Consider the following 26,700-nt stretch of genomic DNA (forward strand, 5'->3'; position numbering starts at 1 on the left):
ACAAAATCACCTAATGATGCATTTCTCAGAACACATCCCTGTCATCAAACAGTGCAGGAGTGTATTGTATTTTCATTGTGAGTATCATAAAATGCATTAGTTTCGTAAGTAATTTAATCTCACCAGGAAAGATTCCGACAATTAAAGCAAAGGTTTTCACCGATCGACCTGTGTGTCTTTTTACATCTTTTTCTCTTTATTTACATATGTATAGTCATTTAAAATACACGTTTTTTTCACTGTTATAGAAAAAATATAATTGGAATCATGTATATTTTTCAGCCTTGTTAAAGTGCCTTTTGGAGTATATTCTGTATCAGTATACATAGATCTACCTCATTTTTTCATGACTGCATTGTATTTCATAATATAAGTATACCAGTTTATTTAAACATTTCAAATGTCAGAAGCACTTACCCAGGACTTGGAAATTACTAGTATACAGTCACATTTAATCCCATTGTTTACTTATGAAGTTTTATGAAGTATGTGCAATTGATTGCCTAACACTTATTTAATAAGAAACCTTTCCCTAGTATAGGAACCATGGGAGTTTTGTTTTTTTTCTGGTGTATTCTGATTATATATAATATGTGTAAATTGGTGCCTCTGCATCTGACTTCATAAAACTTCTTGAAAGTTGCCTCATCCCCGTAAGCTTAAACTGTTAAACAAAATGAAAATATTTAGAGCATATAACAGCCTCTTTTGCTGGAAGGTTTTATAGAAATAAAGTTGCCAGCATGTTTTTAGAAGAGTAACTACTCCCTGACACCAGAATAGCTTATTTTCAAAAATAAGCCAAAACAAATTTACCCTTAGATAGGTGTGTATAAAATTCCAGCAAAGGGATTGGGATAGGAAATTCCTACCCATCCCTGTTTTTGCTTTGGATGAAAACAGTCTAAGAGGTTTCAATTGATGGAAAAGATTAGTATACATCATTTCATTGGCCAGACGTGGTGGCTTCTGACTGAAATCCCAGAACTTTGAGAGCCTGAGGCAGGCGGATCATGAGGTCAAGAGATCAAGACCAGCCTGGCCAACATGGTGAAACCTCGTCTCTACTAAAAGTACAGAAATTAGCTGAATGTGGTGGTGCACACCTGTAGTCCAGCTACTCTGGAGGCTGAGGCAGGAGAACCGCTTGAACCTGGGAGGCGGAGGTTGCAGTGAGCCGAGATCGTACCACTGCACTCAGCCTGACAACACAGCAAGATTCCTTCTCAAAAAAAAAAAAAATTAATATACATCACTTTGGCTGGGCACAGGTGCTCACGCCTGTAATCCCAGAACTTTGGGAGGCTGAGGCAGGTGGAACACGAAGTCAGAAGTTCAAGACCAGCCTAGTCAAGATGGTGAAACCCTGTCTCTACTAAAAATACAAGAATTAGCTGGGTGTGGTGGCGGGTGCCTGTAATCCCAGCTACTCGGGAGGCTGTGCCAGAGAATTGCTTGAACCCAGGAGGTGGAGGTTGCCTGGGTGGCAGAGCCAGACTTTGTCTGTATATATGTGTGTGTGTGTGTGTGTGTGTATATACACACATATATGCACGCACATCATTTCATCAACTGATGAATATTGAGCTATAGAGAAGAATGAAGGATATGTGTATTTATTTAAAAGCCTGCAACCTTTGGCAGCAGTTATTCTGGAAATCTGTAACATCTATGTCCTTATACAACTGTACCCTTAAATACAAGAATGTTCCTTGTAGCATTGTTTGTAATAGAGAAAAACTAGAATTAAAAAAAAACACACACACACAACAGAACTGTGGCTGTGGGTACTGATACAAAAGGTCTCCAGAATATGTGAAAAAAGCAAAATGCAGAACCATTTTTCTGGTGAGAATCTCACTTGTGGAAAATAATCTGAGAAGATATATATACGTTTTATATATAACTAGCTTCATATATGTACCTGTATTACCTAGATATGTATATAATTTTTGGAAAGATGCACACCAGACTCTTAGCTGATCTGATCACTTTTAGGAGTGAAATTGGCAAACTGAGGAAGGAAGAATTTCATTTAACATGCTTTCATTTTTATATCCTTTTTAAAGTTGTTAATTCTTTCTAAAATGGGCTTATAAAACAAAATTTTAGCATGAGGATTCTGCAGGTACTGACTTGTAAAAAATTTAGTTGTTGGGGAGTTACCATTTTCTATGGCTTTTCTGCTTATTTGCAAATGAATTAGGTAATTTCCCGAATCATAAACACTTCTAGACCACAATATTGCATTGTACTTTTTTTTACCCCATCATTGTGACCTGACTTACCCATGATGCAGCTTCTGATTAGTTTAAAATGAACATAAAATAATTAAAATGCTGAATGCGAAGTAAGTACTTAGATTGTGGAATAGTAATTTTGGAAAAACTCAAGAATATTCTTGTATTAAATTTGACAGGTACCCTATTAAAGCACTAAAGTGAAAAAGTTCAACAGGCTTTAGAAAGCCTCACATTTGATTATTTTTATGTTACTTTGTGTCTTTCCTCACTTATCTAGAAGTTTCATCGTTCTATAGCAGTCCCCAAACACTTTATTTTTCTTAACTATCATCTTTGTTGTGGAGAAGTATGTTAAACTTTGAGTAAACTTGTCAATTATTTTCTCCCCTCTTTAGATTTGTTAATTTTCTCCCCTCTTTAGACATAGTCATCTAAAAATAGCAAATAACAGCTATTTGGCAGTATAGCAACCCCTAAGTTGTAGTTGTAGACTAAATCTTGTAATTTTTTTTTTTGACCCTCTATCCAGATGGATTGGTAGGAAGGTTATTCTAAGGTTCTGTTCACCCAATTCCAGGTTGGGTTGAGGTGCTAGAGGTGGATACTGTGCCAGGATATTGGGGTGAAGGTGCAGACTAATCCTCAGGACATTTGCTGTAGTGAGTATTGAAGTATCTTTTATTGTGGTCAGGATGGTCTTTCAGATGTGGCAACTTCCAGCCACATGACCATGTGGTGTTTCTATGCCAGGCTTAGGGCAGAGGCATCTGCAGGCTTGGCTCTGTACTTACCTACCAAGATACTGTACACATCTACACTCCTTTTGTGGTTTTGCATGGGCTTTTCTAGATGCTTTTGTCAGGAAGCCCCAGTAGCACTACTCCCTTTACCCATTTACACACATAAGTGCAAACATGCATACAACATACTTTATTTAACTAAGGAAATCTTTCTCACTTGTTGATAAGCCCCTCACTTTCTTTCTCCCTGTTCCACACAAACATTTTATCTGTACTCCAATCAACTCATTGTCTTTGCTGTGCATTCAAGATATGTTGTGTTTATCCATACTCCTATCCCTGATTATATCTGTACACTAGTTTCCGTAAATATTGTGCAATGTAAAAGTAGAAAAACAGGCTATTTCTTCTTTCTGCTTTGCCACATCCCTCTTCTGGAGAAATGAACACAGAGCCCATTAGCTCTTTAACAGGTGGGAGATGGGAGGAGGGAACTATCAGGAGAAATAATTTACCACACTTTCTATTAATAATTCTTCTGAATCTGTACTTTAACAGTTTTTTCAGTCTGTTACTGAGCTTCACAAGATTTACAAACAGTCTATTGCATGTACTTTTTACCTGCTTGCTAAAATAAGACTGGTGGATAATTTTGTATAGTCAGGAAATTTGATAATTGAAAAGTCACCTGCTAGTGTTCTCAACTCTTCCTGTATTCTTGAGGCATGGAACACACTCTCAAAAACCTGTTTTAAAGACGCAGTTTAAAAATGAGTCCACAAAGATTCTGATACGACCTCCCTGCTGCTCCTCTGTTCAAAAAGTACTACCTGACTGAATTTTTTTTTTTTTTTTACAAGTTTACTTAGTTCTATTTTGAATAGGTAGAATAGTCATATGGGTCAAAATTCAAAAGGTATAAAAGAGTATAGACTGAAAAGGCTTACTGTTTTCTCCCAACCACTCTTTCCTCCCTCCTCAGAGAACCAATGTTAAATTCTTACATCCTTCCAGAAATTTTTAAAAATATATAAGTACAATATACATTTCTTCATATATACAACATATGCATATATGTATGTGTATAATACATATTTTCCCCTTATTTATACAAATGCATAGAGCTGTTCTGAACTTTCAGTTTTTCAGCTCACCAGTATATTTTCAGGATCTTCCCATATCAGTACCTAAAGAGCTTCCTCATTCATTTTTATAGCTGCATAGTATTCTATTGTATGGATGTACTTAATTAACCAATCCTTTACCTTCATTACTGATTATTTAGGTTGTTTCCAATCTATGTTTTCACAAACAAAGCTACAGAGAACAATCTTGTATATACATCATTTTATACAGGTTTGTATAATATACAAACGTATGTATATATAAAATTGTATATTATACAGAGATCTATTGTCCTAAAGACATAAAATTACTGGAGTAAAGAACATATACGTGCATCATTTTAACAGATACTGCCAAACTGCTCTCCATAGAAATTATAACAGTTTACTCTCCAAAACAGCCATGCATGAAGAGTTTCTGTTTATTCACAGCCTCAGCATCAGAGAATGTTATCCAACTTTTTGATTTTTGTCAGTTGATGAAAAAATGATACTTAATTTCTCTGATTATTAATGGTATTGAATTGAGCATCTGTTCATGTTTTAACATTTATAGTTTTTATTCTGCAATTGCATTTAACTTTATATTTGGATTTTGGGTTGCTGGTCTTTTTTTTTATTGGCTTCTAGGAATTATCTGTATTAACAGGAAATTTTCCCTTATGCTGTAAGTTGCAAAGGTATGTTTTATTTAAAAATTTTTTGTCATTCAATTTGACATTTTATTTGGCTATGCATATATAGTAGTATGTGTGTTTACCTATATACAGTTGTCCCTCAGTATCCATGAGGAATTGGTTCCAGGACCCCCTCTGGATACCAAAATCTGGATCTTCAAGTCCTTTATATGAAATTGGATAGTATTTGTATATGAACTATGCACATCCTCCCATTTACTCTCTGTAATACCTAATATAATATAAATGTTATGTAAATAGTTGTTATACCGTATTGGTTTTGATTGGCATTATTTTTATTGTTGTATTGTTACTTTTATTTTTTTTCCAAATATTTTTCATCCAAGGTTGGTTGAATTCCAGATACGGAACTTGTGGATAGGAAGGGCTGACTGTATACAGTTGAAATTCTGTGTCTTATATGAGTCTTGAATTTTTGTATCATGATTAGAAAGGTCTTTATCTCTCCAAGGCTATAAATAACTTTTCCAGTTTTTCCAGTGATTCCTTCTACAACTTTATATTTAGATTATTTGGTACATTTTAGAATTTAGTCTGGTATAGGGTATCTGGTATGGATCTAACTTCTTTTCCTTTTTGTAAGTGGTCACCCCATTTAATTAGTAACATTTTTAATTAATCTATTTGGGCCTTCCGCCTTCTTCCAAGTCTTGTATTCTGCTTCATTCTGTTTGTTTGTTTGTTTGTTTGTTTTTGAGAAAGAGTCTCAGTCTGTTGCCCAGGCTGGAGTGCAGTGGTGCTATCTCGGCTCGCTGTAACCTCTACCTCTGGGTTCAAGAGATTTTCCTGCCTCAGTCTCCCAAGTAGCTGGGATTACAGTCATGTACCACCATGCCCAGCTAATTTTTGTATTTTTAGTAGAGGTGGTTTCACCATGTTGGCCAGATTGGTCTCAAACTCTTGGCCTCAAGTAATTCTCTTGCTTCAGCCTCCCAAAGTGCTGGGATTACAGGCGTGAGCCACCACACCTGGCCCTGTCATCTATTTGTGTATCAGTACACACTGTTTTAGGTATTCAGTTCCTATAATATTTCAGTATTTGGTTGGACTAGTCTCTGTTTTTGCTTATTATTTCATGTGAATTTTAGAATTAACTATTATTCTTCCAAGAAAAATATACTCACATTTTCAATCTGAATTCTGATGTTACCTCCTTAAAGTGGTAACGTCTTATTTATTCAAAATAGTTATCACAATATATAGTTATCTTGTTAATTTGCTTACATGTTTTATTATCTTTCTATCCCACTAGAATTACTTCATGAAGACAGCAGTCTTTTTTATTTTGCTCACCCCTATATCCCCATTACCTAGCACAATAACCAACACATAGTTAGCCCCTCAATATAGATTGAGTGGGTAAGTGAGTTAATTTATAAAATTTTTGAAAACTTTACATCAAAATAAAGCTGTACTTCTTACTAAAGGGAGTTGGCCGCTTAAATATCAGTATTTCCTGTCTTCCTATAACCACAAGAACAAGTCATTATCCTTTTATTATTATTAATGGGTTATGAATAGTATCTAAAAACCTTTAAATTAGCTTACTCCTTTCTTTTCCCTTTATGCCTCCTTCTTCTCAACCGTTTTTCCTTAAGTCCATTATAATATTGTTCTTTTGACTTGACTTCTGTGAGAAAATACAGTTCCAAACTCAGTGCGAATAAAATCTAAGGTCCCACACATTTGTAAATCAGGAGTCAACTTTTGTTCATATACTGAGCAAGGTTAAAGAATCAGAATAGGTTTATAATGTTCATAAGAAAACTGTAAAGAGGAGATACCCCAAATTGAGGCATGTTTCGAAAGTGCATGGCGTGGAATGAAAGGAATCACTTAGTAGTAAATAATAAAGATAGCAAGGTATGATTTATGAAATTAAATGAAAAATCTGATGACTTGAACTTTTTTTCTTTTTCGAAGCAGGATTTCACTCTGTCTCCCAGGCTGGAGTGCGGTGGTGCAGTCGAGGCATACTGCAACCTCAAACTCCTGGCCCCAAACCATCCTCCTACCTCAGTCTCCCAAAACACTGTGATTGCAGGCATGAGCCACCTTGTCTGGCCTCAAGACATCTTAAGAGTCTTGTGAAATGTTTTGACCGTGTTTTCTATAGTTGAATTTTATAAAACTGAAGATGTTATGTTCTTGTTGAATTTACCCTTTTTTCCCACGTATTATCATTTAATTAAAATATTCAATGATATGACTTCTAGTTGTGCTTTAATAACGTACAGTTATTTCTACATAAGTTAGCTTGCAATAAGTTCAAATCTCTTAAAATATCAGGTCCATATAATTTAGAAGATGAGAAATATACATGATCTGAACATGAGAATACTGGTTTAATTTAAATTGTTTTGGTGTTAATAATTTACTTTTTCCCCTCTCTTTTCCTGTTAAGGATTCTGGACTCTACTTATGATATCCCTAACTGCTGGATTCTCCTGTTGCAGCTTTTCTTGGACAGTGACTTACTTTGATTCTTTTGAACCAGGAATGTTTCCTCCTACTCCTCTTTCACCTGCCAGGTTCAAGTAAGTATTCCTGTTTCCTGTTTATTTTTTAAATGCATTTCAACTCTTGAAAATACTAAAATACACAGAAGCAAGAGGCTGATTGTGAGATATGTTGAGGCTTCAGTCTTTATAAAGCACTAATAACATAGGACTTTTCAGCTTGTAGGCTCAGCCTTTAGATACATGAGAATAATATTTAAAATTCTATATCTAGATAATGCTTTGTTTTCTAAAAACTGAAATTCAGGGGCTTATCTCAGAACTAAGAACCTTTGATGGCTATTTGTCCTTTTGGAATAGAATTTGATTTAAAACAGTTTATAAAGGCAAAATTAATGCCAACAATTTGAAAGTTTTACTAGGTTCACACATGGTCAGACTTAATACAAGAACATAATAATTGGATTGGACTTTTCCTTAGGATTTTAACTTTGTGTAATAATTAGCAAACATTAATGGTACCCAATTTATATGTCTAGACCAGATTGGATGCTTTTCATAGTGGAACAGTATTAAATTTCTTTGGTCTATATTTTCCATGTTTCAGAGAATTTTAGAAAATTCAGTAGTGTTCTAACCTAGTTTACTCATGCCAGGAAAGTTCCAATTTTAAATATAAATTGCAAAATAAGAACATCTAAGATCTCTAGTTTATTCTGGAAATTTGGGGAGGACATGAAGACAAGAAACTAAATTATATTAAATTTATGTGTGTTATTCTAATACTTACTATGGTTGTTACTACCAGCTCTAGCCTACCTCATGGACAGGTTGTAGAGATAAAAACATTTACTTGAGAGACTTTATAAAAGCAAAGTTATACTAGTATAGTTATTAATAATCATTGGTACTACTGACCTTCATTATTAGTAAACTCCCAATTTTTTTTGTCTCATAAATATATCTTTTAAAATTTTGGCTTGACTTCAAATGAAATGTGAATTTATATATATGTGTATTATGTATATGTATATATTTTTAATATTTTAATCCTTATGTGTATATGAAATATAAGTCATATGCTTTCCAATAAATTTTAGTTATATGTTTTTGAGGTGGATAAATAATAATCTAAATTGACTAAGAGTTAAGCCTAACATTACAATGCCATCCCATAGTTTACATGGGTACCACTCAATTAGAAGTTTACTTTAATAACAGGTATAAGTCTAAGGTAACAAGACTCGTTTCAAAAAATCACCAAAAAAGTAATCATATTTTTTCCTTTTATTTATATCTCACTTCCCTGAATTCTGGCCACACATTTCTTGCTGTTTAATAGACCTTGCTACCCGGATTTCAGAAAGCATTTTGCACTTAGAGTGATTAAAACTCTAGCCTTTGCTTTGAAGCCATCAATATCCACCCATTTCACTCACCAGAGCTTGAAATTCTTATTCATTGTATTTGTCCATTCACCAAGTCCAGTCTTTCCTGACTTTTTAAATGTCATTAGAATGCTTCCTGTTTGCATTTTCACTGTTTTTGTACTATTTAAGGTTAGTGTACTTGACTTCTTGGCCTTCTGTCCTCTAAGTTCTCACTCTTCTAATTCACCCTATATGCAGTCAGCTCTCTGTATCCATGGGCTCCACATCCTTGAATTCAACCAACCATGGATAAAAAATATTTGGGAAAAAAATTACAATACAACAATAAAAAGTGATACAAATAAACAGTATAACAATTATTTACACAGCATTTACTTTATATTAGGCATTATAAGTAATCTAGAGATGATTTAAAGTATAGAGGAGGATGTGCATACGTTATAGGCCAATAATACCATACCATTTTATATAAGGGACTTGAACATTCATGGATTTTGGTGTTTGTGGGAATCCTGGAACCAATCTCCCAGTGGATACCAAGGTACAACTGAACTGCTGTCTTTCCATTAACAAAAAGAGATATAGTCACAGCCCTCTATTGGTTAAAAGCCTTCAGTAGCTTTCCTGTTGCCTTCAGAATAAAGTCCAACTCTTAAGTATAGCAGAACAGTCCTTCCCCAAATGACCCTACCCTACTTTTCCAACCTCAGCTATTTCCCTACTGCACCCTATATTGTAGTCACATACCAGATTAGCTTGACATCCCCCTCATAAACTATGCAATTTTGAGATGTCATGATTTTACTCTTGTTGTTCTCTCTTCCTGGATTATCATTTTCCCTTTCACATTGTCTTTTACCACTGTCACGATTCATTAACCTTATAAGTGTAAGAAGCCTTTGGGGTTAGAGAATGTTTTAGTATTCTGTTAAAGATCTGCTATTCTGAGGGCATTTAACTAATTTTTAAAAAAATTAACTTCGCATTTTGTATTAAATTAGAATCAATTTAATAAAGGGCCTCAATTTTCAATGTATTTATTAATGTATTAGTCTGTTCTCATGCTGTCTAATAAAGACATACCCAAGACTGAGTAATTTATAAAGGAAAGAGTTTTAATTGACTCACAGTTCCACATGGCTGGGGAGGCCTCACAATTATGGTAGAAGGCCAAGGAGGAACAAAGGCACATCTTATATGATGGCAGGCAAGAGACCGTGTGCAGGGGAACTGCTCTTTATAAAACTGTCAGATCTTGTGAAACTCACTCACTATTATGAGAACAGCATCATGGGGGTAACCACCCCATAATTTAATTACCTCCCACACGGTCCCTCCCACAGCACATGGGAATTATGGGAACTGCAATTCAAGATGAGATTTGGGTGCGGCACAGCCAAACCATGTCATTCTGCCCCTGACCTCTCCCAAATCTCATGTCCTCACCTTTCAAAACCAATTGTGCCTTCCCAACAGTCCCCCAAATTTCAGCATTAACTCATAAGTCCACAGTCCAAGGTCTCATCTGAGACAAGGAAAGTCCCTTCTGCCTATGAGCCTGTAAAATTAAAAGCAGGTTAATTACTTCCAAGATAACAATGGCGGTACAAGCGTCGTAAATATACCCATTCCAAATGGGATAAATTGGCCAAAACAAAGGGGCTACAGGCCCATGCAAGTCCGAAATTCAGTAGGGCAGTCAAATCTTAAAGCTCCAAAATGATCTCCTTTGACTCCATATCTCACATCCAGGTCACACTGATGAAAGAGGTGGGTTTCCATGATGTTGGGCAGCTCTGCCCCTGTGGCTTTGCAGGGTACAGCCTCCTTCCTGGCTGCTTTCACAGGCTGGCATTGAGAGTCTGCAGCTCTTCCAGGCACATAGTGCAAGCTGTCAGTGGATCTACCATTCTGATGGCCCTCTTCTCACAGCTCCACTAGGTAGTTCCCCTGTGGGGACTTTGTGTGGGGGCTCCCACCCCACATTTCCCTTCTGCACTGCCCTAGCAGAGAGGTTCTCTGTGAGGGCTCCACCCCTGCAGCACACCTCTACCTGAACATCTAGGCGTTTCCATACATCCTCTGAAATCTAGGTGGAAGTTCTCAAACCTCAGTTCTTGACTTCTGTGCACCTGCAGTCCCAACACCACATGTGAGCCACGAAGGCTTGGGGTTTGCACCCTCTGAAGCAACAGCCTGGGGCATACATTGACCCCTTTTAGCCACGCCTGGGACACAGGGTACCAAGTCCTGAGACTGCACAAAGCAGCAAGGCCCATGAAACCATTTTTTTCTCCTACGCCTCCCAGCTTGTGATGGGAGAGGCTGCTATGAAGACCTCTGACATGCCCTGGAGACATTTTCCCCATTGTCTTGGCAATTAACATTTGGCTCCTCATTATTTCTGCAAATTGCTACAGCTGGCTTGAATTTCGCCTCAGAAAATTGTTTTTTCTATCACATTGTCAGGCTGCAAATTTTCTGAGCTTTTATGCTTTTTTTCCCTTTTAAACATAAGTTCCAATTCCAAACCATGTCTTTGTAAATGAATAAAACTGAATGCTTTTTTTTTTTTGGAGATGGAGTCTTGCTCTGTCACCCAGGCTGGAGTGCAGTGGCGTGATTTTGGCTCACTGCAAGCTCTGCCTCCTGGGTTCATGCCATTCTCCTGCCTCAGCCTCCTGAGTAGCTGGGACTACAGGCGCCCACCACCACGCCCAGCTAATTTTTTTTTTTTTGTATTTTTAGTAGAGACGGGGTTTCACTGTGTTAGCGAGGATGGTCTTGATCTCCTGACCTCGTGATCCACCCACCTTGGCCTCCCAAAGTACTGGGATTACAGGCATGAGCCATCGCACCCAGCCAAAACTGAATGCTTTTAAGAGCACCCAAGTCAACTCTTGAGTGCTTTGCTGCTTAGAAATTTCTTCCACCAGATACCCTAAATCATCTCTCTCAAGTTCAAAGTTCCACAGATCTCTAGGGCAGGGGCAGAATGCTCCCAGTCTCTTTGCTAAAGCATAGCAAAAATCACCTTTGCTGCTCCAGTTCCCAATGAGTTCCTCATCTCTGTTGGAGACCACCTCAACCTGGACTTCATTGTCCATATCAATATCGGCATTTTGGTCAAAGCCATTCAGCAAGTCTCTAGAAAGCTGCAAACTTTCCCGCATTTTCCTGTCTTCTTCTGCACCCTCCAAACTATTCCAACCTCTCCTTGTTACCTAGTTCCAAAGTCACTCCCACATTTTCAGGTATGTTTACAGCAGCAACCTGCTCTACCGGTACCAATTTACTATATTAATCTGTTCTCACAATGCTAATAAAGATATACTTGAGACTGAGTAATTTATAAAGGAAAGAGGTTTAATTGACTCACAGTTCCACATGGCAGGGGAGGCCTAACAATCATGGCAAAAGGCGAAGGAGGAGCAAAGGCACATCTTACATGGCAGCAGGCAAGAGAGCATGTGCAGAGGAACTGTCGTTTATAAAACCATCAGGTCTCAAGAGACTCACACACTATTAGCGGAACAGCCACATGGGGGTAACCACCCCCGTGATTCAATTACCTCCCACCAGGTCCCTCCCATGACGTGGGGATTATGAGAACTGCAATTCAGAATGAGATTTGGGTGGGGACACAGCCAAACCATATCAATTAGTAATTAGCATTTTTCGTTTTGGGTTTTTTTGAGACAAGGTCTGGTCTGGTTCTGTTATCCAGGCTGGAGTGCAGTGGCGCAATCTTGGCTCAGTGCAAACTCCACCTCCCAGGCTCAAGTGATCCTCCTGCCTCCGCCCCCTAATAAGCTGGGACTATAGGCATGTCACCATGCCAAATAATTTTTGTATTTTTTGTAGAGACAGGATTTTGCCATGTGCCCAGGCTGGTCCCAAAGCCCTGAGTTCAAGCAGCCTGCCCACCTTGGCCTCTCAAAGTGCTGGGATTACAGGCATGAGCCACTGCACCCAGCCTAGTGATCCAGTTTTAATGTGAAATGGTGTCATATTAGAGCCTTAGATTATGTACTTATTAATAAATCTCTAAAAATGGTTTTGAAACGTATACAAAATATATGTTGTATATGCACAAATGAATACAAAATATAAAATATAAAATATACACGTTCATTTCTATAAATACAAAATATAAAAGATGTGTATATACATTTGTGTATGTGTATATATTTGTATATAAATAGAATATATATACACATTATAAATGTGTATAAATACAAAATAATGCATATATATATATTATGTAGTCCTAGCTACTGGGAGGCTGAGGCAAAAGGATTGCTTGAGCCCAGGAGTTTATTATACAAAATAATGTGTATATACATTTTGTATTTGTACAAAATAGTGTGTACGTATATACAAATATAAATGATATATATACCAAATATAAGTGAAATATTTGCACACACACACACAAATACAAATGAAGTTTTATAGTCAAAACCCTGCCCTCTAGTGTTTATGGAAAATATGCCGTTATTTCAGAAATGTCAGATTAAGTATATTCTCTATGTCACCAGTAGAGTGAGTCCTTGTACAGGGAAACAACTTCACATTTTGAGAAAGTTGAAATCTTCAGACTTTATTTTCTTCAAAATCAAATTGGTATATTTTATCAATATGCAACATCATACTTTTATAAAAATATCTTTGTGACAGGTGACGTATTTTATCACTTAAAATGAGCAATAATATTAATGTAAGCATTTTTCCTAATTATATAAAAGTAATTCAGATTCTTTATTGAAAATTCCAAAAAAAGAAAAAGAAAAATGGAAATAATCAAGGAAAATTACTGCTGACATTTTAACATATATTTTTCCATTCTTTATGCATATTTTAAAAATTGAAATTGGGATCACAATGTATATACTTTTTTGTAAGAGAGTAAAATAAATCATATATAACTGGTTTGTTAAAATAGTAGTCTTTTGCTATCTCTGCAGACTTAAGTACCTGGGTTTTCTTTTTTTGTAACAGAATAGTTGAAGTGGGAAAACCATTTGAGAAGACCATATTTACTGTAACTATCAATTGTGTTTCCCTAGAAACAAACCCCTCAGAGGAAGAAAAAAAGTAACATTTATTACTGTTTAGTAAACATTAGGTGACATATTTAATGAAATCATCAGTTTGGATCAATAATTCATAAGAAGAGGTTGAGATTAGAAATAAAAGCATTTTCTTATATTAAAATTTTTTATGTTTACTGTTAGATAAATCTTAGGAATTTTCACTTTTACTTAAGCACAAGATGTTTAGGAAATACTAGAGAACTTTGCAAGATATATTTCCAGATATGTACTTAATGGACTTCAACAGGTGTATTTTTTGGAAAGATGGTTCCATGTATTTGTAAACTTCGCTAAGTTAAAAGGTATAGTGCAATATCACATGTATAAACTTGTCAATTAGTAAGCTATCCTTTTCTTTGTGTATTTAATCCAGTAGACTGGATGGAAAGTCTTGTTTTGGTCGTTATTAAAGGTTTGTTAACAGTGTTAAAGAACAAGAGGCAGAGGCAGTAAGTTTAGATTTTTTGGAATATCTAAATAGGCATTCCCATGTTTCACTATGTTATAATTCATTATCCTGCTTCTTCTACACTACCTAGTCAACATCTCCAGTTCATTTCTCATCACTTTTCCCTGTTCATTGTCTGGGTTTTGTGAGTGATTTCCAAGAGACAAATGTAACAGTGTATATATAGTCAGTATTTAACATTTTGGTTATCAGCTTTAATTATAGTTTTCAGGAGTTAATACATCTAACTATGTTACTTACCCATGGAAAAATACTGCATACAAAGAAAAGCTAGAACTTTAAAGAATCATGGGCTGGGCATCGTGGCTTATGCCTGTAATCGCAGCACTTTGGGAGGCCAAGGTGGGAGGATGGCTTGAGCTTAGAAGTTTGAGACCATCCTAGTCAACATAGTGAGATGCTGCCTCTACAAAAAATTTTAAAAATTATCCAGGTGTGGTGAAATGAGCCTGTATTCCTAGCCACTGGGAGGCTGAGGCAGAAGGATTGTTTGATCCCAGGAGTTCAAGGCTGCAGTGAGCTATGATCGTGCCACTGCATTCCTGCCTCAGTGACAGAGCAAGATACGCTCTTTAAAAAAAAAAAAAAAGAACTTTGGGGTTCATTCTAGGCTTGGCCATTGGCAGCAGAACTTTAAAGTCCTCTTGATTGGGAAATGTTAGTCGTGGATACCAGCTGTGCCTTACAGTGCATTTTCCTGAACAAGTCTACCTTTTAAGCTAATATTCTAGGATTTCTAGGGATGTCTTAAGAGAGTCCTATTAAACATTATGGGGGAACTAATGCCATCCTAAGCCACCCATCTCATAGGTGTTACTATTAGTCTGGTGTTTCCATTTTTTAATAGATGAAGAAACCAAGTCTCAGAAGTTTAAGCCACTTGCACAAAGTCAAGTAATTTGCAAGTAACATAGTTTGCAACTGACTCTGTGTTTATTTTTATTCACCATACTAGCTACTTACCTCCTCTGCATTATGAAATTAATCATCAATAGGAGGAATTTCACTAATTGAAACAGCATCATTTTATTGACAATTAACAGGCACTCTGAGCTTTTGCTATGTGGCAGTTTTGTCCCCATAATATTGCTAAATCAAAATCTGTTCTTAACATCAGACTTTTTCTGTCTTCTCCATTGTTTTCTCCTAGTACCTGTATTCCACTTTAAGACTGCACTCCACAGTTCACATCACCTATGCTCAAGCTTCATCTAGTGGTGAAAGTATGTAGCTGCAGGTTAATAGTTATTCAGTGTGCTAGAAATAAAAACCACTCTGATAATAAATGTCACATCTAGGATAGAAATGTTACTCTATAGTAATAAGCTTAGTGGAAAAATGATAACATGAGTGATGGGTCATATTGCTGACATGAAAAAATGTTCACTATTTAGATCAAACGTCAAATTTAACAGCATATACTCAAATAACGTTCACAGTAAGACATTAACATTGTAGGAATGTAAAACAACCTGGGGATTCCAAAATAAGTCATTCTTGGCAAGTAAAGTTGGTTTATTAATTTTAAATCTAGTTAATTTGTATAACCTAAGCATACAGAGTAAAGTGGCAAGCGCCCCTAGCATGTAATGATTTCTATAGCTGAAATCATTGTGAAGGGAGTTACTATGCCAAGGAAGCTCCTTAATAGGACTTATTATTTTATGCTAAAGATATCCACAGATATTTATTTCCGAGGAGGAAAAAAAATCAATGCTTGTATTTAAAGTTATGAGGATAGGCCAACTATATAAATGGAAATAAAGTACTGCTGGAAATTTCAAATTGCAAGTTTATGCTGATCAAAGGTATATAAAAGTAAGATTTCTGGTGAATTGGATATCTGAATCCAAAGCTTGGATTGTTGAATCATCCAGTGAGAAACTGATTTTGAATAATTTTCTGTTTTGAGAAATGCTATAGAAATAGCATGTCTTGCAGTCACAGCATTGTAGTTTTTGGAGCATGTCTCAGTTCTTAAATCTTCAATTGACTTTTGTGCTAAGAGATTTCTTATCCTGAATCTTACCACTGAATATGAGTCTTTTTGAGGCATAGATTGAATTGTTTTGAAAAGAAATCTCCACCTTGAATACAACTCTTTGTTCAGTTTAATGACCTCAAACGTCTATGTTTATGCTAAAAATATTTTTTAAAGGCATCATTTAAAATTTTCCTAGATAGCTTTTAAAAGAGACCAAAACCTTCAAAGTCATCTCACAGTCATTTTGAATTATCAGAAGTCAAGCAAAATTATTATATTTTTATCATAACTAGACTCAGTTTTAAGCTACAGTATTCTTCAGGTGTCCTTTGAATAATTACATTTGTGCATTTCCTAGGCAGATTGGAAGACACAGTTGAATGTCTATTTTATAGAAGTCAGCATAAATTTACTCTTACATTTTTAGAGAAGTTTGAAGTTTGGTATCTCCTCTTTAGATGTATTATTGGTTGTATTTATGGCTTATTTGATATAGGGTTCATGGTCAAAGTGCAGGGAAACTTCACAGTTATTAGTGTTACATCATGATTTCTAGGCATATGCCAAGGTAAAGAGTGGTGTCTTTTTTTCACAAATGCCTGCTAAAATATAATCTATGAGATTAGATTGGCAATTTGCATTATTTCACAGTTAATATACAAATCAAAGGGTATCTGCTACCTTCCTCATGCTATCAGTCTTTATTGTCTGTTCACTATGAATTATCCATCTTTCCATTTCTTCTTCTTCCAGCCACAAATAACATTTGATAAATATCCACTCAATTTTAGAAAACATGCTTTTAATTTAATTTTTATTTAATGTAACATTATTTATATGCATCCTTGTTTAAAAAAATTGTATTGCCTTACAATGCAATCTGGAATCTGCAAAATAAATTATAAGTGAGAAAGAAAAGGGAACAAGTTAATTTTAGTTTGAATTAATTTTTGGTAAATTGTTTTTAGTAACTATTTTAGAGAGTAACATGATCTATTACTCTTTTACATGTGTTACTTCCTATGTAAAGCGTTCTGTATGTAATTAGATGCTAACATTTGTGTGTGAGAGCGTGTTGTTAACTGTAGTAGGGAGCAGCAGATAGTAAAATACTTTGACATGCGAATTTCCTGGAACATTCAGGATTCAGGATTGGCATCCTGTATTATAATGCTACTTTTCTATTGAACATTAGTTTGGGTCTTTAAAATATTGTTATTAGGGTTTTCTCTGACTTCTTCACATTGAGGGTTGGGAAGATAGAGAACAAATAAAACAGTTGAATCATAATATGCAATTCAAGAAAAGGGAACACGTTGGTTTTTGTTTGAATTGCTTGAAATTTCCAGCAGCACTCAATTTTCTTTTAATACAGTTAGCCTGTCCTCATAACTAAATACAAGCATTGACTTTTCCTCCTTGGAAATAAGTATATGTGGACATCTTTAGCATAAAATAATATACAAGTGTTACAGGTTCTTGGGCATATATATAAGCCTTGGAGGTCAAAAACAGTGGGTTAGTTAGTATTCAAATTAGAAATTTCTTTTCCATGCAGACTAGATTTAACATTGAGCACAATGAATTGACTCTACTACTTTTTGATACAGATTTTGGAGAGCTGCCTCTTTGTCGAATCAGATTCTTTATTGCCATGAACTAATGAAACAGATGTCAGATTGCTAATTGCAGTAGGAGAGAAAAGCTACTGACAAAAGAGATGGTTCAGGAACTTGGCCTTGATATTTGAGTATCATGAAATCTCATTATTTGGGGACTATTCAGAGCCATCAATTACAGTGCTGTCACTATTAATGAATATATTGATGGCATTGCACTGCGACCTCTTGAAGTAAAGGGTTAAAGTACCTGCATATCGTGTAAGATATATTTCATTACTGTTCTGAATGGAGATATGCATAGATGTAACAAAATCCTCTAGAAAATTGTATTAACTATTGGTTTTGTTGTTTTCATAAAGTGATACAGCTAATGAGTGCTTGCTTTGTACCTTTTTTTTTTTTTTAAAGACAGGTTCTCACTTTGTTGCCCAGGCTAGATAGCAGTGGCATGATCTTGGCTGACTGCAACCTTTGCCTTCTAGGCTGAAGCGATCCTCCCACCTCAGACTGCTGAGTAGCTGGGACCACAGACATGCGCCACCACATCTGGCTAATCTGGCTAATTTTTGTATTTTTTATAGAGACAGGGTTTCGCCATGTTGCCCTAGCTGGTCTCGAACTCCTGGGTTCAAGTGATCCACCTGCCTCGGCCTCCCAAAGTGCTGGGATTACAGGCATGAGCCACCTTGCCCAGCTGCTCTTGCTTGTGCTATTTACAGTGTTATATATGAGTAGCTGAAGAGGCACAAGTGTTCATATGCCCAGAGCAATACTGATAAGAAATACTTGAGAGACAGTGCTTGCCAATTTTGTACTTGGAACCCTTTTTGTTTGTTTAACAACCTATAAATTACCAGAGGCAGCCTGATATAATTAAAAAGGGTCTTGAAGTCAGGAGAGGTAGCTTCCAAATCCAGCCTACCCTAGCAGAAGGACATTTGAGCAAGTCAGTTCGTGTATCCAAGCTATAATTTCCTCATCTCTAAAATGGAGTAAAAATAATGGTACCCTCATAGGCAGTAAGTGTAAGTTTACTAAAGCAACAGATATGTCAGATGATAAAGCAGACATAGTGTTAGAGGTTTTCTTTTCTTAAGGTTTTTTGAGCTGGAAGTCTGACCATGGCCTGCCACAAGTTGCCAGTTATCTTTTCTTGGATAATTGTTATTTATCCTGAGATTTTATCCTTTTTTTTTTTTTTTTTTTTTTTTTGAGACAGGGTCTTTCTTTGTTGCCCCAGGCTGAAGTGCAGAGTGGCACAATCATGGCTCACTGCAGCCTCAACTGCCTGGGCTCAAACAACCCTCCTGCCTCCGCCTCCCAAGTAGTTGGGACTACAGGCGAGTGCTGCTATGCCTGGCTAAATTTTTTATTTTTATTTTTATTTTTATTTTTATTTTTATTTTTATTTTGTAGAGATAGGGTCTCACTAAGTTGCCCAGGACAGTCTTGAACTCCTGAGCTCAAGCAATCCTCCTGGCCTAGTCTCCCAAGGCACTGGGATTACAGGCATGAGCCACCACACCCAGCCAACAAGTAATTGTTAATATTATCTCATTTAGTTTTAATAAGAACACTAATGAAAGGAATTATTATCCTCATTTTAAAGATTGAGAATTAGATTTTCTGGTAGGTTAAAATAATTCTGTGAATAGTACAGCCATGACTAAACTCCAGTGAGGAGAGAGCTAGCTTTCCAGGTCTTTCATTCTGATCATATTAAACAATTGAGCTTCCTATTCTCTCCATTGTCTCTTGCTTTTGCGCATACTGTTAGGTGTTTAGAACACTAAATCCCTCATACTCAATTTTAGTTCAGGTATTAGCTGTTCTTTGGAATTTTTTCTCCCCTTCTACAAGCTGAATGGCTCCTTTATGTTCCAATAATACTGCCTGCAAAACTTAGTCTACTATGTCACTAGATTCTGTTATCTTCGAAGGCAGTACTGACTGCTTACTCATTTCTCTCTTTTTTTTTTTTTCTTTTTTTGTTGGTTTGAGATAGTCTCACTCTGTCACCCAGGCTGGAGTGCAGTGGCATGATCTTGGCTCACTGCAACCTCCACCCCCTGGGTTCAAGCAATTCTCCTGCCTCAGCCTCCAGAGGAGCTAGGATTACAGGCCACCACACCCAGCTAAGTTTTTGTATTTTTAGTAGAGATGGGGTTTCACCATGTTGGCCAGGCTGGTCTCAAACTCCTGGCTTCAAGTGATCCACCCACCTTGGCCTCCCAAAGTGCTAGGATTGCAGGCGTGAGCCACCATGCCTGGCCAAAATTTTTTTGTAGAAACAAAATCTCCCTATATGCTCAGGCTGGTCTGGAACCCCTGACCTCAAGCCATCCTCCTGCCTCAGCCTTCCAAAGTGTTGGGATTGCTGGCATGAGTCACCGCATCCAGCCCTACTCATTTCTCTATCTCCTGTATGTAATTTAATACCTGATACCGAGTATTCTGTAAATCTTGGTGGATGAAAAGGGAATTGAGAAAGTTATAAAGAACTTTAGAGTACAAAGTAAGAGGCAAAGTCATGTGTGTTATTTTTTCCTTAATGAGAGACATAGCAAAGAAGTGAAATTAGGGAAGCATTCTCTTTAAAATTCTAACCCTGATTTCTTAAATAACAATGGTCAAGTTCATTGAAATCAACTTTGTCTGCTCTTCAGCAATTTCTAACAAGTAATTTTTCGGACAAAAGGATACAATAAAGTTAATGTAGTTTTATGTTTCTAAAAAGGAAATGCTTTTTAGGTTAATAAAATATGGTGTTGCTCATTTTTTTGTTTTGTTTTGTTTTCCAAGTTTCAGGTTTAATGTTAAGATCTTTTGATTCCCGATAAAGAACTAACTGGTAGTTACTCCAAACAAAGCTTATACAGCTTAAAAACTTTTAGCAATTGGAGATTCCTGGGCTAGGGATCGAATGAGAAATCAAAGGCAGCTCAGATGTGTGAAAGGGGAATAGATTAGTACCATCTTGCTCATCCCTTCTCCCTCTGAGCCAATCAAACACACAAACGAATAGCCAGTTGGGTCTTAATATGAGCCTTTAACATAACTTCTTATTCTGGCAAGCACAGATAGCTTTCTGCTTAAAGCAATATCAGCTGGAAATGAAGTTATTATTTTAAATTACAAGAGTTCTGTCATAAAAGCATCTCTGACATGTGGGAATACCTGTGTGGGAAAGAAAATACAGGAATAAATATGGCATGGAACAATTATTCTAACAGAGTGGAGTCTGGTGTTTAGTACTGTAGTATAGAGATTCAGTTCAGATCAACCAAAACTAGCATAAAAACAATAAACAACCTGAAACATGACAAGAGACCTGCTCAGTTCTGTTATTCTGTCTCTTTTTCATTTTAAGGTAATTTATTTGGAATTTTTGGAAGTTGCTTATTCAGTGCTTCAGTTTATGCTTCAAAATAAAAGAATGTAGTCACTTAAATTGCCAAAGTTATTGAATTCATTTGAATCTTATATTTTAAATGTATTCCATTCCTGAAAAATGAAAATAATTAAAATATAATTCTTTTATAATATATTCACTTTGCAAGTTACTATTTAATAGTAATGTAAATATATTGGTAGACATTATACTTTCACAGAACAAAATCTAGATATAAATAATGGAAGTCTGGGTTCTCCAGTGAATTATAAAAGAAGTTGTTATGTAGGAAGAGGGTAATATCAAGCAGAAACACACACACACACACGAGAGAGAGACCTTTAATTCTCCCATTTCTTTCTTCCATCTGCTTCTTGGGTTTGCTTTTATACTACTATTGTTTGTTTCTTTGTTTTGATTTTAAAGCAAGCTTAGGTTTAGGTGTTTTACTTGGAAGGGAGAATCTAAGTAGATGGTCAGAAGAATTTTTAAAAATCTCTTCTGTACCTAAGTTTCTTTACTATATAGCTAAGATGTATTGATCATTTACTATGTGCCAGACACCTGGTATTCACAACAGCTTTGTAAGTGTAGATTCTATTTTTGTTTCCATTGTATGGAGGAGAAAATTGAAGGTCAAAGAGGTCAAACAATGTTGCTATCTTCATACCCCTTGTAAGAGGCAAGGCTGGCACTCAGACCCGTGTTTATCTAATCATAGAGCTTGAACTCTTAACCACTATCAGGGACTACATAAGTACTTCATTGTAGAATTTTTTATTATTGAAAGGAATTCTCTAGAACCAGAAAAAGATCATACCTTCTATATAGCTTATCTTTCAGGATATGGAAGTAGATCTGTTGTAATGAGCCTTTCTTTGTAACTACATCTCCATTGGCATTTTAGACTTATTGAATAATATTTTGTATTTATTTTCATTTTTATTTCAGAAATGTTTTGCAGTATAAAAGAACTTTATCTCAGCATAATAAAAAATCCACATTTAGGAATCCTGACTTTACTTGAAGAAACTTTCTGGTTTTGCCATTGAGCACTCTATTTATTTTACTACTTATTCTTTCATATGGTCAAATGAAGAGTCACGACTTACAATGTTGATTTAGTAGGTTAAATTATATCCATTAATTTTCATCATAGATAGGTCTCCTTAATTGACTCTTTGGGACTAAAATATTTATATTCTCTGCATCATTGTTCTAGTTTTAAGTACAGGTAATGTTGACCCATGACCTGTTTTAATAGGTAAAAAACTGTACATAATCTCTTTGAGGTGTTTTTTAGGATTATTTCTTGCTACCTGGGATACTTACAGAAATGTAGAACTGAGACCAGGCACAGTGGCTCACACCTGTATCCCAGCACTTTGGGAGTGCTGGGTGGATCACCTGAGGTTAGGAGTTCCAGACCAGCCTGGCCAACATGGTGAAACCCCATCTCTTCTAAAAATACAAAAATTAGCTGGGCATGGTGGCACGTGTGCTTGTGACCCCAGCTACTTGGAAGGCTGAGGCACGAGAATCATTTGAACCTGAAAGGCGGAGGTTGCAGTGAGCCAGGATCACACCACTGCACTCCAGACCAGGTGACAGAGCAAGACTCTGTCCAAAAAAAAAAAAGAGAGAGAAAGGAAGGGAGGGAGGGGGGAAGGAAGGAAATGGAAGGAAATAGAAGCGACCTTAGGTTCATCTGGTCCAGTTTTTCTCCTGATAAGCATGAAATCTTAAGTTGGAGTTCCACTTCTGGTTCTTTTCTTTTTCCTTTACACAGTGATATCTCTTTTGTCTGTCAATCCATTGCTGTACCTTTTAAAACCTGGGTCAAAATTTGTATCATTAAGGAAACTTAACCTTGTTAATAATATTGTTTGCTCTGCTCGTTTACATTTTATATCCAGTTAACACAAAAGCATTTTAAAGCAAAGGAATGTTTTAGGAAAATTCATCTGTACAAAGTATTTAAGTACATGGAGAGAATGTCAGCAACTTAGAATTTGTTTGTGAATTTGTTTTAACCTGTCACATTCGTATATGCAAATAATAATTGTAGTAACATCTCCACAAATAGTCGTGCCATTTTCAAAAAATATATAAGCCTTGTAAATTTTGAAGTAAAATGGAAGGTCTTCAAAGTGAAACATTTCTATTATGTTGCCATGAAACCATGGGATTTTTTTTCTTGTTTTTTTCTTTTACCTCATTCAGTAATGCAGTCTTATCTACTATCCACTTTTGAAGTTTGGCAGTATTAATAATAAATAATGCTGTAGTTTTACTTGAATGGAAATTTTTTAATTTTTATCTGATCAAGTTTCCCATGTTTGACTTTTTTTTTTATTTTTAGTTGAGACATAATAATCATATTCATTAGTGGAATACAGAATGAATGATAGTTCCATACAATGTGTAATGATCAAATCAGGCTAATTAGCATATCCATCACTGAAAACATTTATCATTTCTTTGTATTGTGAACATTCAAAATCTTCTCTTAAAGCTTCCTGAAAATACGCAATAAGTTACTGTTAACCATATTTACCCTAAAGTGCTATAGAACACTAGAAGTCATTCCTCCTATCTGATGATAATTTTGTATCCGTTAACTAACCTCCTGCTATCCTCTCCCACCCCACCCACTGCTGTTTCTTCCCCGGCTACCCCACCACCCTTCTCAACCTCGAATAACCACAGTTCTACTTTCTACTTCTATGAGCTCATTTTTTTTAAGCTTACACATGTGAGTGAGAACATGTGATATTTATCTTCTTATGCCTGACTTATTTCACTTAATGTCCCCCAGACTCATCCATATTGCCAGGAATGACAGTATTTCATTTTTTTTTAATGGCTGAATAGTATTCTGTTGTGTATATGTACCACATTTTCTTTATCCATTCATCTGTTGATGGACACTTAGATTGAGTCCATATCTTGACTATTGTGAATGGTGCTGCAGTAAATGTGGGGTACACATGTCTCTTGAATATACTGATGGTCCTTCCTTTGGATAAATACCCAGTAGTGGAATTGCTGGATTATATGGTAGTTTTGTTTTTAGATTTTTGAGAAACTTCATACTGTTTTCCATAATGGCTATATTAATTTATATTCCTATCACCATGTTGGACTATTACACAGGATTTCAGAAATTATAGTCATTTTGCTTTATTGATCTAAATTACAAATAAAGCCTGCTTCTGATCAGGCTTATTCTTCTGGGATTAGGTCCTTTCCTTTCCCTTATCTTTCTCTTCATGAAATTGTAGAAGAACCAATGAACAAAAATTACATATTCTCTATTCAGTCTTTTCAAACCCCTCTACCCTTCTGTTACCATTTGCCTAACAGTGTTTTCCTGCTTCACAGTATGGAAATAAAAAGTCATGACCTGCAATAATAAGAACCATTTTGGAATCCATAGTAGACTCCATGATGAAACTGAACAAAACTGAAACCAAGCCTGGGCAACATGGCAAAACCGTATCCTACAAAAAAGTAGCCAGGTTTGGTCGTGCATGCCTGTAGTACCAGGGTTACTTGAAGGAATGCCTTGAGTAAGTTGTCCAGGTCATTGGCGTTTTGAACAAAGAATTGAACAAAACCCTCAAAGTAACAAAGGAACAAAATACATGAACAAAGCGACAGCAGGGATTTATTAAAGCGAGAAAGCGCTCCACAGGGTGGAATTGGGCCCGAGCAAGCGGCTCAAGGGCCTAGTTACAAAGTTTTCTGGGTTTTAAGTACTCCTTTTGAGGTCCCTGGTGGCTGCCTCTCATCTGGATGAAGGATTTGGTCTTTTGCTAATTAAAGGCTGAGGTGAATTGGCACCCTATGCAGGACATTTGCCCTTTCCATCTGAGATGTAGTGGAAGCGAGAAGGTTGTAGGGAGAATAATAGTCTTTGATCCTTTGTTACTGCGGTGTGGGGAGATGGGGCTTTTCCTTTCAGTTTAGCTTTAAGAAGTGTGCGTTAATTGGCTTTAGGTTCCCTGCTCTAGACCCAGGTGTTTTCCCTTTGATTGAAATTTAGGAATTTGGCCTTAGATTCTCTGCCCCCAGACCTTGGTGTTTCTCTTTTAGGAGGTTAGCACAGATTGGCCTTAGATTCCCTGCCTCCAGACCCTATTCTCCTGCCACACCAGCTTCTTGGGAGGCTGAAGTGGGAGGATCACCAGAGCCCTGAGAGGTAGAGGCTGCAATGAGCCATGATCATGCCACTGCAGTCCCGCCCGGGTAGCAGAGTGAGACCCTGTCTCAAAAAAAAAAATAAAAGCAGAAGACTGAAAGGAAGCCACCATTCTTTTTACTCCATGTAGATATGACAGCTCTTTTGAAAATAAGCTGAATCTTGATTACTTCTACGCTGCTAAATAAAAAACTGATTCTTAGGAATAAGGAGGAAGGGACCTGTAAAGAAATAATTATAGGTTTTGTTCCTCTGACCTAAAAATGCCTTATTGGTAAATAAGGCATCATCACCACCACCCACATACATATGCTCAGAAACATAGATCTGTTTTTAGATGCTATAGTCTACTCAGATGTCTTTTTTATTTCTGTATCAGTTTACTTCTTTTTAAAATTACTTTGATTTTAGGTTATGATTTGAAATTTTAGAATATTCTTTTTGCACATTTATTGTATCAGTTGAACTGAGTATCAAAATGCCAATTTTCTATCAAGAAAAGTCCTATTGAACTACTACTGAGATCTCATTGAATTTATAGGTGTTTATTTAAAAAAAAAAAGAAATTGACACCTTTACAATGCTGAGTATTCCCAGGTTATGGTGGAGACCTCCCTTCATTCAGGTCCTCTTTTTTTTTTTTTTTTTTTTTTTTTGGACGGAGTCTCGCTCTGTTGCCCAAGCTGGAGTGCAGTGGTGCGATCTCGGCTCACTGCAAGCTCCACCTCCCGGGTTCACACCATTCTGCCTCAGCCTCGCGAGTAGCTGGGACTACAGGCGCTCACCACCACGCCCAGCTAATTTTTTGTATTTTTAGTAGAGATGGGGTTTCACCGTGTTAGCCAAGATGGTCTCGATCTCCTGACCTTGTGGTCCACCTGCCTCGGCCTCCCAAAGTGCTGGGATTACAGGCATGAGCCACCACACCCGGTCCAGGTCCTCTTTTAATGTCTGACAGTGAAATGTTTTTTTTTTTTTCATATAATTTACATAGGATAAAACTTTACTCTTAAAATGATTAAGTAGTTTTTAATATTTTCACTAAAAACTACTGAATAACAATATTCAGCAACCATCACTGCTAGAACATTTCTATCACTCCAAAATGAAAACCCCATACCCATTAGCAATCACTGCACCATTTCCTCCTCCTCCTATCCCCTGGAAACCCATAGTCTACTTTTCGTCTCTATGGATTTGCCTATTCTGGACATTTCATATAAATGGCATCATACAGATTTTTTTTTAATGTAGTCTTTTGTGTTTACTCCTTTCACTT

General features: G+C 36.4%; 1 protein-coding gene across 6 annotated transcripts in view; it reads left to right on the forward strand.

The window, feature by feature from the left end:
- Positions 1-26,700, forward strand: part of ARL6IP6 (ADP ribosylation factor like GTPase 6 interacting protein 6) — a 42,917-nt gene that overhangs the window by 9,795 nt on the left and 6,422 nt on the right. For 3 of the 6 annotated variants that reach the window (XM_024243825.3, XM_063712806.1, XM_063712807.1), the window contains exons 3-4: positions 7,210-7,342; positions 9,129-9,196. In XM_024243825.3, the coding sequence (XP_024099593.3) occupies positions 7,210-7,342; positions 9,129-9,196 (201 nt within the window). The remainder of the gene's footprint in view (positions 1-7,209; positions 7,343-9,128; positions 9,197-26,700) is intronic. The other 3 variants (XM_002812485.5, XM_054548886.2, XM_024243827.3) reach the window with 1 other exon arrangement.

This window comes from Pongo abelii, chromosome 11, assembly GCF_028885655.2.
Source record: "Pongo abelii isolate AG06213 chromosome 11, NHGRI_mPonAbe1-v2.0_pri, whole genome shotgun sequence".
In the NCBI taxonomy this organism is placed as follows: domain Eukaryota; kingdom Metazoa; phylum Chordata; class Mammalia; order Primates; family Hominidae; genus Pongo; species Pongo abelii.